Below are 20,302 nucleotides of genomic sequence, written 5' to 3'. Positions count from 1 at the left end.
TGTATTTTGTTGCTTAGGCTACTTTCACACTAGCGGCAGAGTGATCCGGCAAGCAGTTCCGTCAAAACGTATGCCAACTGATGGCATTTGTAAGACTGATCCAGATCCTGATCCGTCTGAAAAATGCCTGATCAGTCAGAAAAATGCATTGAAATGCCGGATCAGTGCCGGAAAAAAACGGACCTGGCATTTATTTTTTCGGTCTGCACATGCGCAGACCGGAAGGACGGATCCGGCATTAATACATTCCTATGGAAAAAAAATTCTGAATCCAGTTTTTTTGGGCCGGAGATAAAACCGTAGCATGCTGCGGTTTTATCTTTTTCCTGATCAGTCAATAAGACTGAACTGAAGACATCCTGATGCATCCTGAACGGATTGCTCTCCATTCAGAATGCATGGGGATAAAACCGATCAGTTCTTTTCCAGTATAGAGCCCCTAGGACGAAACTCTATGCCGGAAAAGAAAAACGCAAGTGTGAAAGTGCCCTTAGACATACAAACTGTGTGAGGTTTTGGCAGAACGTTTAATCAGTTTCAAACATGCTTAATAAGGGAAATTGTTCCTCCCTAATCTCGCACTTTATTATACACAATTTGTTATAAATAAGCAGAAATAGATATCAAAACCCTCCGCTGATGCTGGGATCTTCTTCTACATATATTTTGCATTTTGAGGGGCATCTGCTGGCACCCGATTCCCAACATATCCAGAAATCTATCAAAAAGCAAACAAGCATGCAAAATGATAGAAGTATTGTATTTTTCGCTTTATAAGACACACTTTTCCCCCAAAGTGTGGTGGAAATGGCAGTGCGTCTTATAAAGTGAATACTAATAAACACTTCCGTTATGGAGGCACTCATTAGTACACAGGAGGTGCGGGGAGCAGTGATGTAGCGCTGCTAGCACTAGTATTACATATCGCTCCTTGTTCTTCTCTGGGTGGCGTGCTGGGTGCTGACAGCATACAGCGACAAGACGTAGTGTGTGACACCAGTCACAGTGCAGCACTGCAGGAAGATGCTGGATCTCCCAAGTGATGGTGCTGTTCGGATCAGGAGAGATTGTTTTGTTTCTTTTTCATGTGAACCGAGGTCTGATGAAGATTGGGGGCCTGATCTGAGGTATGATGAAGACTGGGGGTCTGATCTGAGGTCTGATGAAGATAGTGGGTCTGATAAAAAAAAAAAAATAGAAATATAAAAAAATTATATATATATATATATATATATATATATATATATATATATATATATATAGAAATATTTTTTAAAAAAATGTATTATTATTTTCCGCCTCTAAAACCTATGTGCTTCTTATGGTCAGATGTGTCTTATGGATTGAAAAACATGGTACATGATAAAAATTTATCAGGTTTATAAAAGCAAGGACAGCATATAAAACATTTGGCAAGATGTCCTATCAGGACAGCAGGTAATTCTTTCCATATCCCCTACATGAGTGTACGGACATCATAGAGGAGAGGTAAAGTGGATACACACTTACCATTGTGGTGCTCAAACCACATTCAATGACTGCTCGGGCAAAGGCTCCTGACAGACACCAAAACAGTGCCCTTCAGGGTGGTATTTGGTGCCATACCTCTACTGCACAGTTTAAAGTGTTTTTATTTTTTGCTTTGTAGCCAATGGCTGACGTATGCCACTGAATGCTTACACGGTGTCATGTGTCAAAGGTATAGACTGGGGAGTACTCCCAAAATCCACCTCCAATGCAGAGACTTAAGATAGCCTAAGGTCCCTATTATACGGATGTGGAATAGCGTTCCCCATCATTGCCGCTGATCACCCGACAAATGATTATTTATTGGGCGATCACATCTTTGAAGCAGCACCAAATATTATAATTTGTCGGCAGCGTGTCGCCCTGTGTAAACAAGGGATGTGCTACCAACATGAATATATTACCAATTGTTCATCCCCATACTCACAATGAGGAGCACAAGTAAAGGACACTTCATTGGTGAACAACTCCACATGTAAATGCTTTTTTTTTTTTTTTTTTTAAAGTGCCGCCAATTTTTGCCGCCTCATATGTTAATTTCTACCGTTGTACAGGGAGGAGGCGACGCCAGGGTTCCTCAGTGGGTGTCTCCTTCTCTGTGCCTGTGATTGCAGCGGAGCTAGTTACAGCCAGAGAGAAAAAACAGCTCACTTTCTCCCTGGTTGTGATGTGGTCCACTGCAAAAGGAGACGCCCCCTGAGAAACCCTGGCGTCCCCTCCTCCCTGTACGACGGCAGAGATCAACATATGAGGTGCCAAAAATAGTGTGGGGCACAGGGTCCCACAGAGCACCATTTAAAAAAATTTAAAAAAGCATTTAGATGTGGAGACGTTGACCTATCTGGTAGGCATACCAATTTATAATACTCAAACCAATGAAAGGTCCTCTTTAAAGAGGTATTCCAGGATTTCACTAACGTTGGCCTATCCTCAGTCTAGGTCATCAATATTTGATCAGCCCAGGTCCAACACCTCCCCCCGATTCTGGATTGGCTCCGGAGCTGGAAGTCGACACCAGAACTACACAACTCTGTCTATTGTGTAATGAATGGAACTGGTTACTGCAGAGCTGCTCCCGCAGTTACCAGTTCTGTCCACGACGCAACGGAAGGAGCCGTGTAGTTCTTCCGCCACCTTCTGGTGCTGGAGCCACTGGGGAACAGCTGATTGGGGGGTGCAGGGTGTCTGACCCCATGCCGATCAGATATTTATGTCCTAGCCAACATTAGTAAAATCCTAGAACCTGTCGACCAAAAAATCGCCTATTGAGCTGTTAAGAGTACCTCTGTATGCGCAGGAAGAGAAGATGACGGGCGCGGGCACGAGTATGTAAGGCTGGCGGGCGCATGCGCAGTAGTGATTCTGAAGCCGGCTGAGTGTACGAGCCGGGATCACGCTACAGAATCCCTTTACTGCGCATGCGGGCTGAGAGCGCGGTCCCGGCACTGAGATGCGGCATGTCAATCAAGGCGGCGAGAGGCCGGAAAAGCAGGATTGGAGACGCCTAGGCCGCTGCCCCCTTGACTTCAAGCCTGACTTGAAACACGGGGCAGCGGCTGATTAAAACATCGATTTCTAAGTGCCAATAAATGCAGGAAAAGGACGAAAAAGTGCTATAGGACACAACTATGTAGCACTATAAGGTACTCTTAACAGCTCAATAGGCGATTTTTTGGCGACAGGTTGCCTTTAACAAGCGTCAAAATCTTCTTGCGGAAAAGGACCCCAACAATTGTAGGGAAAGTAAATATCCTGGTATTGGAGAGAACTGCTACAGTGTAGAGACATTACTGTAACAGTAAAAGAAGGGTAGCAGAACACATCTCCTCTTTATCATGTAACATTTCCTTAAAGAAAGCAATGACTGTAATAACCCAATAAAGAGAAATGTGACTTTATCCGTCTGTCAAATAAATGTATACAAACGAGAAAATGTTGTCTTCGCAGTAATTCTTCCACTGGCGTGGTGTCAAATTATGTTTTCACAAGAGACTATTAGATTTGTCTGTGTCATAACATCACAAAAACTCAGCGCTGTAAAATGTAAAAGTGGCAGACTGCAGCATCATATCGCCGAAGACAGCATCCGTCAGTACCAGACATTTCAGGAATTAGGAGGCTAACCGATAGACAATTCATAAAAATATCCCCACACAGCAGAGCTGCTGGAAAAGGGTCCGTCTGGGGAGAAAATAGAAAGTATTGATCTGACTTCACCACCACAGCCAGTCACTTCTTGGAAATATACCTGGGAACGCAACGTCCTCGGTAAACAAGAGCGTGCTAGAATTTCACTGACTTGCGGTATTTACTACAAGGTCAAACAAATCGAAGGTTCTTCTGACGTATGATCCTACTGAATGGACTGCCGGGAAAATACGACGCATCTGGGCAACGATATCCGTGAGGAGCCACTAATCTATATTATGATAAAATACAAACCCCTCGTTCCAAAAAAAGTCAGGACGCTGTGTAAAATGTAATTGAAACACAATGCGTTGATTTGTAAATCTCATAGACCCATATTTTATTCACATAGAACACAGAACAGATGTAGAAAGTCAGAAGTTTTACCATTTCATGAAAACGATGAACTTCTTTAGAACTTGATGGCAGCATCGCATTTCAAAAAAGTTAGGACGAGGCACCAAAAGGCTAGAAAAGTAAGTGGTACTAATAAAAAACAGCCAGAGGAGCAATTTGCAACTAGGTCAAAAAAGAACGTAAAATTGCGAAGACTTTGAATATCCCACCATCTACAGTACACAATCTCATCAAAAGATTTAGAGGATCTGGAGAAATTGATGTGTGGAGGGGACAAAGGTGACGGTTAATATTGGATGCTCGGCAGGTGACTCGTGTGGCATGATTCTGTACTGGAAATCACTACACAGGCTCAGGAACACTTACAGAAATCATAGTCTGAACACAGTTCACCCTGCAATCCACAAAGGCAAGTTAAAGCTGTATCATGCAAAGAAGAAGCCATATGTCAACACAATTCAGAAACGCTGCCGTCTTCTGTGGGCCAAAGCTCATTTAAAACGGACTGAGGCAAAATGGAAAAACGTTCTGTGGTCAGGTTAATCTAAATTTTTAATTCTTTTTTGGAAACCACAGATGCCGTGGCCTGTGGACTTAAGAGGAGAGGGACCATCCAGCTTGCTATCAATGCACAGTTCAGAAGCCTGCATCTCTAATGGTACGGGGTTGAACGGTAGATAGAGGTTTTAGAACGACATATGCTCCCATCCAGTGTCCCTTTTAGTGAAGGACTTGCATGTTTCAGCAAGACAATGCTAAAGCACATACTGCATCCATCACAACAGCACGGCTCTGCAGAACAAGAGCCGGAAATCCTCAACTTTCACCAATAGAAAATATTTGCCGCTTCACAAAACAAAAAAATCCGGCAAAGAAGACCCAGAACGGTTCAGCAGCTAGAATCCTACATAACACAAGCATGGGACAACAGCAAGTGGTCTCCTCACTTACCAGACGTTTACAGACGGCTGTTAAAAGAAGAGGGGATGCTACACAATGGTAGACATGGCCCTGTCCCAACTTCTTTATATTTATAGATACGTTCCATCAAGTTCTAAAGGAGTACATTTTTTGCATGAAATTGTAAAATATGTAAACTTTACATAAGATATGTGTTTTCTATGATCTATTGTGAAATAAAATATGGGTCTGTGAGATTTGCAAATCATTCTGTTTCTATTTCCATTTATTTCCATCTTCCAGTGTGTCAACTTTGTCGGAATTGGGGCTGTATATTATCGATGTGTCACATCTAAAAAGAACCTGTCACCTCTCAAGATATATCCGAGTTATTAAATACGTCCTCATCGAATGACCATCCTGGGGAATCCTGTACTGTTCCTCTGGTATTCCTCCTGAATATTTAGGAATAAACTGATGACTAGGTATTACCATTTCCCTTGGTAAAGGGAATGTCCATGCACAGTCTGACACTGATCGGCGAGGGTCCGACACCCCGCACTCCCATCGATCAGCTGTTCTGCAGTAGCTCCGATGCCAGAACTACACATTCACGCCATCCGTTGTGCAGTGAACAGAGCTGGTCGCTGCAGGCCTGCTCCCACTGAAGTGAACCAGTTCCATCCACTGCACAATGGATGGAGCTGTGTATTCCCAGCACCAGAGATACTGCAGGACTGCTGATTGGCGAGGGTGCAGGGTGTCGGACCCTCACTGATCAAGGAGTAAAGGATTGGACAAAACTCTTTGTGCTGCCCTCTCTGATCTCAGCAGCCTGTCACTTATGTGTTAATATGCACCCATTTTTAAGAAGCAAGGAATCCAATGATATGCATGCTCTCCCCACCTCCAGCCGTTGATTGACAGACTTCTCCCTATGTAAAGTAATATAGAGAAACCTGTGAATCAGTGGCTGGGGGGGAAGGGGGGAGCGATCATATATTATATATATTGTGCTCCTAAAACAGGTACACATTAAGGCCCCTTGCAGACGAGCGTGTGCGGATTAGGTCCGGATGCGTTGCGAATGCGTTCAGTGAAAAATGCACAATTTCGCAAACAAAGTAATTTTTTATCGCGCGGGTGCAATGCGATTTTATGCGTTTTGTACACGCGTGATAAAAAAACAGAATGTTTACAAACAATATCTCTTAGCAGCCATTCGTGAAAAACGCATCGCATCCGCACGCAAGTGCGATTTTCACGCAGCCCCATTCACTTCTATGGGGCCAGCGTTGCATGAAAATCGCTGAATATAGAACATGCTGCGATTTTCACGCAACGCACAAGTGATGCGTGAAAACCAACGCACAAGTACACAGCCCCATTGAAATGAAAGGGTCCGGATTCCGTGCGGGCGCAATGTGTTCGCATCACGCATTGCACCCGCGTGGAATACTCGCTCGTGTGAAAGGGGCCTAATGGTCCACTCACATGAACGTATGACCCTGTGCTAGTGTTGTAGACAGCAAACAGTAGGTCCGCAATACATGGGCACCAGCCGTGTGAACTCTGTATCACAGATGCAGACCTATTGACTTGAATGGGTCCGCGATCCGCAAGATACAGCAAAGAATAGAACATGTCCTATCTTTTGTGGAGCGGAGTCACGGATCGGAAGCCCACAGAGACACTCAAAAGCTTTTCTGTGGGCTTTCGGGTTCGTGCCTCAGCACAGAAAAAGATAAGACATGTCCTATCTTTTGAGGATTCGCGGAACCATTCAAGTCAATTGGTCCGCACTGCAAAATGGAGTTCACACAGCCGATGCCCATGTATTGCAGACCACTATTTGCGGTCCGAAACACGGGCATGGAGGCCGTATGTACATGTGAATGGACCCTAACACATACAGTCTTGTGAAAAAATTAGGACACCCTTTGAAAGCATGTGGTTTTTTGTAACATTTTTAATAAATGGTTATTTCATCTCCGTTTCAACAATACAGAGAGATTAAAGTAATCCGACTAAACAAAGAAAACTGAAGAAAAGTCTTTTCAAGATCTTCTGTAAATGTCATTCTACAAAAATGCCTATTCTAACTGAGGAAAAAGATAGGACACCCTTGCCCCTAATAGCGAGTGTTACCTCCTTTGGCTGAAATAACTGCAGTGAGACGGTTCTTGTAGCCATCTACCAGTCTTCGACATCGGTCTGAGGAAATTTTACCCCACTCCTCAATGCAGAACTTTTTCAGCTGTGAGATGTTTGAGGGGTTTCTTGCACGTACAGCCCTTTTCAAGTCACCCCACAGCATCTCAATGGGATTCAAATCTGGACTTTGACTTGGCCATTCCAGGACTCTCCATTTCTTCTTTTTCAGCCAATCTTTGGTTGATTTACTAGTATGTTTTGGGTCATTGTCATGTTGCATGGTCCAGTTCCGCTTCAGCTTTAATTTTCTAACTGATGGTCTCACATGTTCTTCAAGCACCTTCTGATACACAGTAGAATTCATCGTGGATTCTATGATGGTGAGCTGACCAGGTCCTGCTGCAGCAAAGCAGCCCCAAACCATGACACTTCCACCTCCATGCTTCACAGTTGGTATGAGGTTCTTTTCTTGGAATGCTGTGTTTGGTTTACGCCAAACATGTCCTCTGCTGTTGTGTCCAAATAATTCAATTTTGGACTCATCTGTCCAAAGAACATTATTCCAGAAGTCCTGGTCTTTGTCAACTTTATCGCTGGCAAATGTCAGTCTGGCCTCGATGTTTCTCTTGGAAAGCAAAGGTTTCCTCCTTGCACACCTCCCATGCAAGTTAAACTTGTACAGTCTCTTTCTGATTGTAGAGGCATGTACTTCTACATCAACAGTAGCCAGAGCCTGCTGTAGTTCTCGAGATGACACTTTAGGGTTTTTGGATACCTCTTTTAGCATCTTGCGGTCTGCTCTTGGGGTGAACTTGCTGGGGCGACCAGTCCTGGGCATGTTGGCAGTTGTTTTGAAAGCCCTCCACTTGTAGACTATCTTCCGGACAGTGGAATGGCTGATTTCAAAATCTTTTGAGATCTTTTTAAATCCCTTCCCAGACTCATAGGCTGCTACAATCTTTTTTCTGAAGTCCTCTGACAGCTCTTTTGCTCTCACCATGGTGCTCACTCTCACTTCAACAGTCAGGAGCACACCAAACTAAATGTCTGAGGTTTAAATAGGGCAAGCCTCATTCAACATGCAGAGTAACGATCTACTAATTATGTGCACCTGGTGTGATATACCTGTGTGAGATCTGAGCCAATTTAAGAGGGAATACATGTGAGGGTGTCCTATCTTTTTCCTCAGTTAGAATAGGCATTTTTGTAGAATGACATTTACAGAAGATCTTGAAAAGACTTTTCTTCAGTTTTCTTTGTTTAGTTGGATTACTTTAATCTCTCTGTATTGTTGAAACGGAGATGAAATAACCATTTATTAAAAATGTTACAAAAAACCACATGCTTTCAAAGGGTGTCCTAATTTTTTCACATGACTGTAAGTGACAGACTACTCAAATCAGAGAGGTTCCTGTTAAGAGATCACACTCAGTATCCAATTTATTCATTAATTTCATTGAGGAATAACGGAGGAATTGCACAATGCAAAGATCTTAAGAGAATAAACTTCAAGTTCTCTGCAGACTCACTCATACAGGGAAAGTTGTCATGGAGTCACTCCATCTTCTGGACTAAAGCCTGTATTACAGAGGCCGACTGAGCAAGCGATTCCCGGGAGGAAAGCGTTCCCTCCCTGCAATCGTCAGCAAGCTAGCAGAGGACACCGCTGCTATTACATGCCATCACTCATCCCCATGCTGTCTAGTGGTTTGCGGGCAGCAGATCGCAATTAGACAGTACAATCTGCCGTCTGCAAACAATGATTTTTTAAGTGTGGTAGTATTACACTGCAAGATGATCGCTAATCATCTGACACAAAAATTGCTAGGTGTAATACAGCCTTAACCTGTTTAGGACATAGGGCGTACCGGTACGCCCTGATGTCCCGGTCCTTAAGGACACAGGACGTACCGGTACGTCCTATGTATTTCCGATCACCGCCGCTCGCCGGCCGGTGATCGGAACCCGATGCCTGCTGAAATAAATCAGCAGGCACCCAGGGTCAATGCCCAAGGGGGTCCTGTGACCCCCCTTTACCCCCCCCCCCGTATCGGTGACCTGCGGTTTGCAGCACTTTTGGGAGGTTTCTGATCAGAAACGTCAAAATGCCTTCATTTTATGTTTAACCCCCCTACAGCCCTCTGTGTTATGTGCCGGCGGGCGCATTAGGGGGGGTGCGAGCGTAGCGGCAGTGCGGGCGGGAGGGCCGCGCGATCATCAGGGTGGTGCTGGGGGGGGCGGGCAGGTGCCTTTTCAGCCCCCGATGGGAGAGGGAGGGGGCCACCCTCCCTCCCTATCACCCACTGCTCTGCTGTGGCAGTGAGTGATGGTTACCATGGCAACCGGACGCCTTCACAGGCGTCCGGCTGTCCATGGTGCTGATCAGAGGCTGTCCATGGTGCTGATCAGACTTCTGCTAAAGGCAGAAGTCTAATCAGACTTTGTATTTGTAAAATGAAAATACAGTACAGTACACTGGATCTTCAACAACCAAGTGGGTCTGGGTAAAAAAAAAAAAAAGTGAAAAAAAAATTCCCTAAACATGTTTGATATCACCGGGTCTGTAACGACCAGATCTATAAAACTATCATGTTACTTTCCCCGCATGAACGCCATAAAAAAATAAAAATAAAAACTATGATGAAATTGAAATTTTGCCCACCTTACTTCCCAAAAAAGGTAATAAGTGATCAAAAAAGTCATATGTACACCAAAATAGTACCAATCAAACCGTCACCTCATCCCGCAAACAATGAGCCCCTACATGAGACCATGGCCCAAAAAATAAAAAAAACGATGGCTCTCAGACTAAAACATGATTTTTTTGTTTCAAAAATGCTTTATGTTAAACGTAAAAAAAAAATTTACATATTAGGTATCGCCGCGTCCGTAAGAATCTGCTCTATAAAAATACCACATATAACCGTCATCTCATTCCGCAAAAATGATACCCTACCTAAGACAACCGCCCAAAAAGTGAAAAAACTATGGCTCTCAGACTATGGAGACACTAAAACATGATTTTATTAATTTTTTTCAAAAATGATATTATTGTGTAAAACTTACATAAATAAAAAAAAGTATACATATTAGGTATCGCCGCATCCGTAATAACTTGCTCTATAAAAATATAACCCCTCAGGTGAATACCGTAAAAAAATAAAAATAAAAATGGTGTAAAAAAAGCCATTTTTTGTCACCTTACATCACAAAAAGAGTAATAGCAAGCGATCAAAAAGTCATACGCACCCCAAAATAGTGCCAATCAAACAATCATCTCATCCCGCAAAAAATGAGACCCTACCTAAGATTATCGCCCAAAAACTGAAAAAACTATGGCTCTCAGACTATGGAGACACTAAAACATGATTTTTTTTTGTTTCAAAAATGAAATCATTGTGTAAAACTTACATAAATAAAAATATAGGATTACACTTACCGGTAATCGTTTTTCCTTGAGCCTATGACAGCACCCATGGATAGCATCCGCCCCCTTCCTCAGGACAGGAAACAGGAAGCACAGCTTCTTCAAAAGGGAGGTACAACCCCCAACATGCCAGTCCTATTCCAAGAACTAAGGAGACAAAAAAACAGACTACACCGCAACAAATCTACAACAGAACAAATGCTTATATCCGTGTGTATATAGAAGTATATGTAAACACACACGTACATCTCTATATATATAAATATATATATATTTTTTTTTTTTTTTTTTTATTATTATTTTCTTATTTGGGAGGGAATTAGGCGGGTGCTGTCATAGGCTCAAGGAAAAACGATTACCGGTAAGTGTAATCCTATATTTCCCCCCTCGCCTATGACAGCACCCATGGATACCTAGGCGAGATTATCTAGGGTGGGACAACTGCTTGGAGGACTTTACGCCCAAACCCTAAACCTTCCTGTGAAGGAAGCTGCAGTCTATAGTGCTTAAAGAAGGTATGAGAAGAGCTCCACGTAGCAGCTCTACAAATCTGGTCAATAGAAGCGGAAGCTCTTTCTGCCCAGGTTGTAGACACCGCTCTTGTTGAGTGCGCTCCAAACCCGGCAGGAGGAGGAACCCCTTTAGAGGAATATGCAAGATAAATGGCTTGCTTTATATATCTGGCAATGGACTGAGAGGAAGCAGGGGAGCCCTTCTTCTGTCCCTGAAAGGAAACCACCAGTTTAGAGGACGACCTCCAGTCCTGAGTGGCAGAAAGGTATTGAATTAGACACCTTCTAACATCAAGGCAGTGGAATTCCCTTTCCTTCTGATTCCTGGGTGAGGAACAGAAGGAAGGCAAAACTATATCTTGAGACCGGTGAAAGGATGATGAAACCTTTGGAAGGAAGGCAGGGTCAGGAGATAAAATAACCCTATCTTCTAAAATATTAAGGTATGGTCTCTCGATTGAGAAGGCCGATATCTCACTCACTCTTCTAGCTGAAGTAATGGCTAGCAAAAAAACTAATTTATAGGTTAGGATCTTCAATGAGATATCCTCAATAGGCTCAAAGGGATCCCTGGTTAAGGCAGACAAGACTAAATTTAGATCCCAGGGGGGAACTCTAGACTTCTGGACGGGAGCAAGTTTAGAAATTGCAATTACAAATCTTTTAATCCAGGGGTGGTCTGCTAACTTATACTCAAAGAGAGCACTTAAGGCAGAGATATGAACCTTCAAAGTACTAGGCCTTAGTTTTTTATTCCAGCCCTCCTGGAGGAAGTTAAGGACTAGAGGTAATTCAGGGGGCTCCAAGACATTAACTGGCTTATCTGCAAATCTAAGGAAGGCCCTCCAAACCCTCAAATAGATTTTAGAAGTGACAGCTTTCCTACTGGACAAGAGGGTGTTTATCACTTCCCCAGAGAGACCCTTCATCTCTAGGATCCGCCTCTCAACAGCCAAGCTGTCAAGTGCAGGCTCTCTAATTCTGGATGAAGTATCGGCCCCTGCACTAGTAGCCCCGGGAAGACAGGAAGTACCCAGGGATCCGCTACTGACATCCTCCTTAGCCAGGAAAACCAGACCCTCCTGGGCCAAAAGGGGGCTATAGTAATTACTAGGGCCTTCTCCTCCCGAATCTTCCTCAGGACCCTTGGGAGTAGTTTTATAGGAGGGAAGGCGTACAGGAGGCCTACTCTCCATGATTGGGCCAATGCGTCCACTGCCGTGGGCCGCTCTGATGGGGACAGAGAGAAGAAACTTTTCACTTTTCTGTTTCCCCTTGTGGCAAAGAGATCTACCACCGGGAGACCCCAAAGAGCCACAATGTCGCTGAAGACCTGCTGATTCAGGGACCATTCCCCCTGTCGAACACAATGCCTGCTCAAAAAATCCGCCGTCACATTCTCCTTTCCCTTTAAGTGTACTGCTCTGATTGATGGAAGGAAAATCTCTGCTAACCCGAAAATCTCTTTGGAGAGGGACATTAGGTCTGGAGATCTGGTCCCCCCCTGACGATTGATATGAGCTACTGCCGTCATGTTGTCTGAGTAGACCAAAATATTTCTGCCTTTTAAGAGGTGGAGGCTCCTCTTCAAGGCCATGAGGATCGCTAGAAGCTCCTTGAAATTGTGAGATTTGGGAACTATCTCCTGATTCCACTGCCCCTGCAGAAGTAGAGAATCTGTGTGAGCTCCCCAACCCCAAGGGCTTGCATCTGTAGTCAGAGTAAGGGAATCCTTCCTTGACCAAGGGACTCCTTTTTGAAGGTTGGAAGGTACCGTCCACCATTCTAGATCGTTTAACGTTTGGGTTGAAAGGAAAAAGAGAGAATCCAAGGATTGGGGATCTTTGTCCCAAACCCCCAGGATCTGCAATTGAAGTGACCTCGAATGGAAGTGGGCCCATTCCACCCCCGGGATTGCGGCCGTCATTAGGCCTAGAACTGACATAGCCTCTCTTAAAGAGATGGAGTGGCGGGCTACCATGTCCTGAACCCTGGAGACTAGCAGAGAAATCTTCCGCGCTGGAAGAAAACATGTTTGCTTCTGGGAGTCGAGGAGTAGCCCCAGAAAGGTGCATATCTGGCTTGGCACAAGATTGGATTTCTGGAGATTTAACTCCCAACCCAACTTCACCAGCACCTCCCTGAACCAGGAAATCTGATTGATTAATTGATCTGGTTCTCGAGAGAGAAGGAGGAAATCGTCTAGATAGGGAATGACAATCAGGTCCTTCTCCCTCAGATGAGCCATCATCTCTGCTACGATCTTTGTGAAAAGCCTGGGTGCCTGAGACAACCCAAACGGCAGGGCCCGAAACTGTACATGAAGGAGTCTGTCCGGGAACTGAACTGCTACTCTTAGATACCTCTGGTGACTGGGATGGATTGGAACGTGGTAATAAGCGTCCCTGAGATCCAGGGTCGCCATGTAGCAGCCTGGAAATAAATTTGGGATTATGGAACTGATAGTCTCCATACGAAACCTCTCGTACACCAGGTATTTGTTGAGCAACCTCAGATTTATTATAGCACGGAAGGTGCCATTTGGCTTTTTTACAAGGAAAAGCGTTGAATAGTATCCCGTCTCCCTCTCTTGAGCTGGGACCTCCTGCAGGACCCTTTTCTTCAGTAAATCCGAAATCTCCAGACTTAATGCTTCTAGCTTCTCTGGGCTGGAGCGATAGTCCGTCAAAACGAATCTCTCTGGAGGAGTTCTTAGGAAGTTCAGGCAATAGCCCTCTGAAATGATTGAAAGAATCCAAGGGCTGTTCGAGATCTTCCGCCACTGCTCTGTGAAGAGGGAGAGGCGACCTCCAACCGGGGGTCTGGCGTCATTGTGGAGGTTTTTTAGAGGCCTCTCCCCCTGAAAAAAGAAACCCCTTGTTTCTTCTAGCCGCGTTACCAGATTGTCTAGGGGTTTCTCTTCTCTTGAAGTTAAATCTGGATGCCTGAGAACGAAAGGGCTTCTTAGGGGGCTGCTGATACATAGAAGGGAAACCCTTCTTTCTGTCAGAAGCCTTTTCCAGCAGATCGTCCAACGTGGGCCCGAAGAGGAATTCTCCCTGACAGGGAATAGCACACAATTTCGCCTTTGAACCTGCATCTCCCTTCCAATCCTTTAACCAAATCGCCCTGCGGGCAGAATTTGAAAGAGCTGCGGCTCTCGCTGACAGCTTCAGGGAGTCCACTGAGGCATCTGCTAAAAAGTCCATGGCGCTATACAGAGTTGGAAATGACGAGAGCAATTGTTCCACGGGCGCTCCCATCCTTATTTGCTCTTCCATTTCTTTCATCCACACCTTCAAAGACCTAGCAACAGAAGTGGCGGCTATAGCGGGCCTGAATGAGCCAGCTGTTGCCTCCCAGTTCTTTTTTAAATAAACCTCGGCTCTTCTGTCCATTGGATCCTTCAGAGTACCCGAGTCTTCAAACGGGAGTGCTGCTTTCTTAGAGATTTTTGCTACCGGAGCATCTAGCTTCGGGGCTCTATCCCAGTCAGCTGAGGCTTTGTCTTCGAAGGGATACTTCCTTTTTAAGGCAGACGGCACAAAAAATTTTCTATCTGGCCTACTCCATTCACTCTTAATTACTGAAGTTATGTTTTCATGTAGATCAAAACACTTCAGCCTCCTAGGCCCTAAGCCCTCAAACATGGAATCTCTCATGGACTGGGGTTCTGCCTGATCGTCAAGCCCCATAGTTGCCCTGACAATCCCAACTAGGGAATTAATGTTCTCTGGAAGGAACAGAGGTCTCCCTGCCAGTTGCTCATCCTGGGAGTGATCCGAGGACGGAAGTTCTCCTTCCTCCTCTAATCCCGATAACAACTCCTGATCACTTGAAGCGGGATTAGAGACGGCAGTGGAAGTGCAAGGGCGATCTTCAAGTAGATTACTCAAGGACTTCTTCACTGATTCTTTAACCTCATCCTTGATAATCTTTTTTAGGCTTGACAAGAGAGAAGGGGCCTCATCCTCCAGCAATTTGCTTACGCAGGCCTGGCAGGCAGGTTTACCCCAACCGGACGGTAGCTTTCCTTTGCAAATAGCACAGCCCCGTTCCTTGGACCTTGACCCCCTTTTCTCTTTGGAAGTCTAAACATATAAAATAAACAAAAGACTCCCATCAAGATCTGAAATGAATGAAAGAAAACAGGGCATTCACCCCTCTTACCCCCACCGGTACCAAGGAATCGTTGGTGGTTTCAGTGGGTTCTGCGCGCTGTGTGGGCTCCATTTTCTGCCACTGGCTTTCATCTATGGAGGTCACTGCAGGCCAAAACACCAGCCTGTAGTGAGAGCTGGCTGGATTTGAACTTGCCGGGCGCGAACCGGCACCCTCCTCTTCCGGCCCAAGGCCACGCCTCCTCCCACTGCAGAATCCGGAGGCCAGGATCCGGCGCCAACTAATGACGTCAGCGCCGGCCTGACCTACCCGGAAGTGATGGCGTCGCGCTCCACGCGAACGCCAACCGCAGCCGAACATACAGCACGGCCGCAGCGGTTCGCCGCGCTGGGGACACACAGGGCGGCCCCGACGGGGGAGTGACCGGAACGAGGGGGAGTCCAGAGGTCCAGGCTTCAGCAGTGGCTTCCAAGGAAGGCTTACGCCGCTCGGGTAGGCCCTCCTCCCACGGGTAACAAAACCAAGGGGCTCCCGCAGCTCCGTCTCTTAATGCTGTGCATCCACCCTGTCCCTTAGGACAGGAAACAGAACTGGCATGTTGGGGGTTGTACCTCCCTTTTGAAGAAGCTGTGCTTCCTGTTTCCTGTCCTGAGGAAGGGGGCGGATGCTATCCATGGGTGCTGTCATAGGCGAGGGGGGAAAAAATAGTATACATATTAGGCATCGCCGCGTCCGTGGCAACCTGCTCTATAAAAATACCACATGATCTAACCTGTCAGATGAATGTTGTAAATAACAACAACAACAAAAACTGAGCCAAAACAGATATTTCTTGTTACCTTGCCTCACAAAAAGTGTAATATAGAGCAACCAAAAATCATATTTACCCTAAACTAGTACCAACAATACTGCCACTCTATCCTGTAGTTTCTAAAATGGGGTCACTTTTTTGGAGTTTCTACTCTAGGTGTGCATCAGCGGGGCTTCAAATGGGACATGGTGTCAAAAAACCAGTCCAGCAAAATCTGCCTTCCAAAAACCGTATGGCATTCCTTTCCTTCTGCGCCCTGCCGTGTGCTCGTACAGCGGGTTTACGACCACATATGGGGTGTTTCTGTAAACTACAGAATCAGAGCCATAAATATTGAGTTTTGTTTGGCTGTTAACCCTTGCTTTGAAACTGGAAAAAAAATATTAAAATGGAAAAACTGCCAAAAAAAAGTGACATTTTGAAATAATAGCTCTATTTTCCATTAATTCTTGTGGAACACCTAAAGGGTTAACAAAGTTTGTAAAATCAGTTTTGAATACCATTACCTTGAGGGGTGTAGTTAGATGGGGTAACTTTTATGGAGTTTCTACTCTAGGGGTGCATCAGGGGATCCGCAATTTTGCGGAAACATACGGTCATGTGCATGTAGCCTAAATCAACACCACTGCATAGCTGGAGTAGATTAGGATTTCCTGACGCACCAAGGGGGTCATTTATCAAACTGGTGTAAATTAGAACTGGCTTAGTTACCCATAGCAACCAATCAGGTTCCACCCTTCATTTTGCACAGCTCTTTTGGAAAATAAAGGAGGAATCTGATTGGTTGCTATGGGCAACTAAGCCAGAGTTCCTTTACACCAGTTTGATAAATCTCCCCCAAATCTATTAGGACACATGCACCTCTTATTAAATTTGAAAGATCTCACTCCTGCACATATTGGTCTAAAGATGCGCTACTTATATCCCAATAGCATTTGGCTCACGGCTAGACACTTTTGTCTAACTTTATGCTTAAATTTTTTTGACAAATTCTGGTGGAAATGGTGCATTTTAAGCCACTCCCCCTTTCCCAGAAAGCCACGCTCCTTTCCCAACAAGGCAAAGAGGATTATTCTTTTTGACTTACTTGCTTCATAAATATATCTACAATGAGACACACCAAATTCTGGCACAAATTACGCCAGTATTCAAATGAAACCATAATAATAAACGTGGGCAAAGGATGTAAAATGGCAGTCTACATAAAATGGCGCCTCACTCTTTTCCCCAAAAAATATTAAAGGGGTTGTGCCACGAAAAACATTCTACATTTTTAAAACCAGCACCTGGGTCTGAAGACTTTTGTAATTGCACGTAATTTAAAATTTTGTATGGCCACTGAGCTATTCAATAAAATGTATCTGTACAGCGCCACCTGCTGTTTGCTCTTTTTCTTATTTCTTTGTCCTGCTCACTGAGATGGCCACACATGCACAGTTTCATACTTCAACTGCCTCCTGAGCTGTGATAGGGAGAGCATGGACACGCCTCCTGAGCTGTGATAGGGAGAGCATGGACATGCCTCCTGAGCTGCAGCAGATAAGACACTCCCCTTGAGCGGTCAGCCTGGTATAAATCTAGCAGAGCAATGAGTGGGGAGCTCTCTAGATCCATGTGAGGTACAGGGCGTGAAAGAGGGCGTCATGTACTGTATGATCTTCATTTTTTACATTAGTCATGGGATAACCGCTTTAATCTGCTTAGCACCTCCTGCTTTAACGTGATCGATCTGCATGCTCATACGATATTTAAAGGGGTTGTCCAGAATTCTAAAACTGACAGCCTATCCTTAAGATAGGCCATGAATATCAAATGAGCAAGGGTCCGACATCCCACACCCTAGCTCTATAGTGCAGTGGACGGAGGCTGTGACCGCAGCGCTGTTCCGGTTCACTTCACCAGGAGAAGCACTAATGGTTACTCAAGGATGGAGATGTGTAGTTCCGGCACTACTATGAAACAGCTGATCGGCGGAGGTGCTCCAATATAGACGGCCTATCTTGAGGATAGTCCATAATGAATTCAAACTTTAAGCAGAAAATATTGACAGAAATAAAAATGTCACCAATGAATAAATACGTCCTTGCAGGTGGTTGTCGCAGAGGCTGAAAGGTTAAGTGCAGCCTGGCGGATGTCATGTGAAGACTGTGATTTCCAGCCCATTATATACACACCTGTGCTCTGCTGGAACAGGAGGCGGCCAGACAGCTGGGTCCTTCACAGGTTCGTCTTGAAAGGCGACAGGAAATTCGGCCGGCTTTTCAATTTTGAAGGATTCTAAAGTATTTACAATAGTCTTGACTTGCTCATATTCTTCCACCAGCTCTTGGCACACCTGCGACGGTGAGGGACACAGTGTAGAAAAACGGATTTATTGTAGTTATCAGCAACGTAGTAGCCATGTTCTCTACATACCTGTAAGGCTGCGTTCACACGGGCGAGTATTCCGCGCGGGTGCAATGCGGTAGGTGAACGCATAGCACCCGCACTGAATCCTGACCCATTCATTTCTATGGGGCTGTTCAGATGAGCAGTGATTTTCACGCATCACTTGTGCGTTGCGTGAAAATCGCAGCATGCTCTATATTCTGCGTTTTTCACGCAACGCAGGCCCCATAGAAGTAAATGGGGTTGCGTGAAAATCGCAAGCATCCGCAAGCAAGTGCGGATGCGGTGCGATTTTCACGCATGGTTGCTAGGTGACAGTCTATTCACTGTATTATTTTCCCTTATAACATGGTTATAAGGGAAAATAATAGCATTCTGAAAACAGAATGCTTAGTACAAGGTCAATTGAGGGTTAAAAATAATTTTAAAAAAAATTAACTCACCTTCTTCTCTTGTTCGCGTAGTTCTCCCGGTCTTTAGTTCTTTAAAAGATAAACTATGGGCTAAAGGACCTTTGGTGACGTCAGATCACATGCTCCAATCACATGGTCCATTACCGCGGTGATGTACCATGTGATTGGAGCATGTGATCTGACGTCACCAAAGGTCCTTTAGCCCATAGTTTATCTTTTAAAGAACTAAAGACCGGGAGAACTACGCGAACAAGAGGAGAAGGTGAGTTAATTTTTTTTATTATTTTTAACCCTCAATTGACCTTGTACTAAGCATTCTGTTTTCAGAATGCTATTATTTTCCCTTATAACCATGTTATAAGGGAAAATAATAACATCTACACAGCCCCGATCCCAAACCTGAACTTCTGTGAAGAAGTTCGGGTCTGGGTACCACAGTCGGTTTTTTATCACGCGCATGCAAAACACATTGCACCCGCGCGATAAAAACTGAACATCGGAACGCAATCGCAGTCAAAACTGACTGCAATTGCATTCCTACTCGCGCGGGTTTGCCGCAACACACCGGGACGCATCCGGAACTAATCCGGACACGCTCGTGTGAACGCAGCCTAAGACATCCCTTAACCCATTGGATATCGTTTTTGCTTTTCTTCCCCTTTTTCCCACAGCCATAACTTTTTTATTTTTCCGTTTGCATAGCCTATGAGGTTTGTTTTTTGTGGGACAAGTTGTACACATTTAATATGGCATACAATGTAGTGAGAGGGAGAGAAAAATAATCTAAATAGGGTGGAATAAAAAAAAACAAAAAAAAAAAACACAATTCCACCACAGTTTTATGGGTTTTGTCCCTACGGCATTCTCTATGTGGAAAAACTGACCTGTGCCCATTATTCTCTGGGTCAGTGCGATTACGTTACCACATGTGTAGGTTTTTTGTTTTAATACTAAAAACCTTGAAAAAATATATATATATTTTTTTTTACATCGCCATATTCTGACCCCCATAACTTTTTTTATAGTTATGTCTACTGAGCTGTCTGGTGGCTAATTTTTTGCGTGAAGAGCTGTCGTTTTTATTGATACCATTTTGGGGGGTGTGTGACTTTTTAAAATCACATTTTATTCCATTTTTGGGGGTAAGAGAAGAGATGAAAAAATGGTAAATCAGCCATTTTGATATTTTTTTCCATTACGCCATTTGCTGTATGGAATAAATATTTTTATATTTTAACGGTACAGGTATTTTAGGATGCGGCGATGCCCATTATATTTAGATTTTTTATTGTTTATGTATTTATTTTTTTATTCTAGGGAAAGGGGGGGTGATTTAAATTTTTCTATTTTTTTTTTTTTTTTTTTAACTCGTTCTAGTAGGCTACAATATACAGATTATACTGTATTCCCATAAAATGACAGTACAAGCTGAATTTGCTGATATCCTATGTTGGCCTGCCATCTACTGGCCAACATAGGAACTGCAGCTCTAATACACTGGGTC

General features: G+C 44.4%; 1 protein-coding gene across 1 annotated transcript in view; it reads right to left on the bottom strand.

Moving 5' to 3' along the window:
- The window catches only part of KATNAL1 (katanin catalytic subunit A1 like 1), a 67,344-nt gene that overhangs the window by 43,552 nt on the left and 3,490 nt on the right, over positions 1-20,302 (bottom strand). Inside the window, exon 2 of the mRNA XM_040422599.1 lies at positions 18,172-18,332. Coding sequence (XP_040278533.1) covers positions 18,172-18,332 — 161 coding nt within the window. The remainder of the gene's footprint in view (positions 1-18,171; positions 18,333-20,302) is intronic.

This window comes from Bufo bufo, chromosome 3 (genome assembly GCF_905171765.1).
Source record: "Bufo bufo chromosome 3, aBufBuf1.1, whole genome shotgun sequence".
Classification (NCBI taxonomy): Eukaryota; Metazoa; Chordata; class Amphibia; order Anura; family Bufonidae; genus Bufo; species Bufo bufo.
The sequence above is the reverse complement of the archived record's forward strand: the minus strand, read 5'-3'. Positions and strand labels throughout refer to the sequence as shown.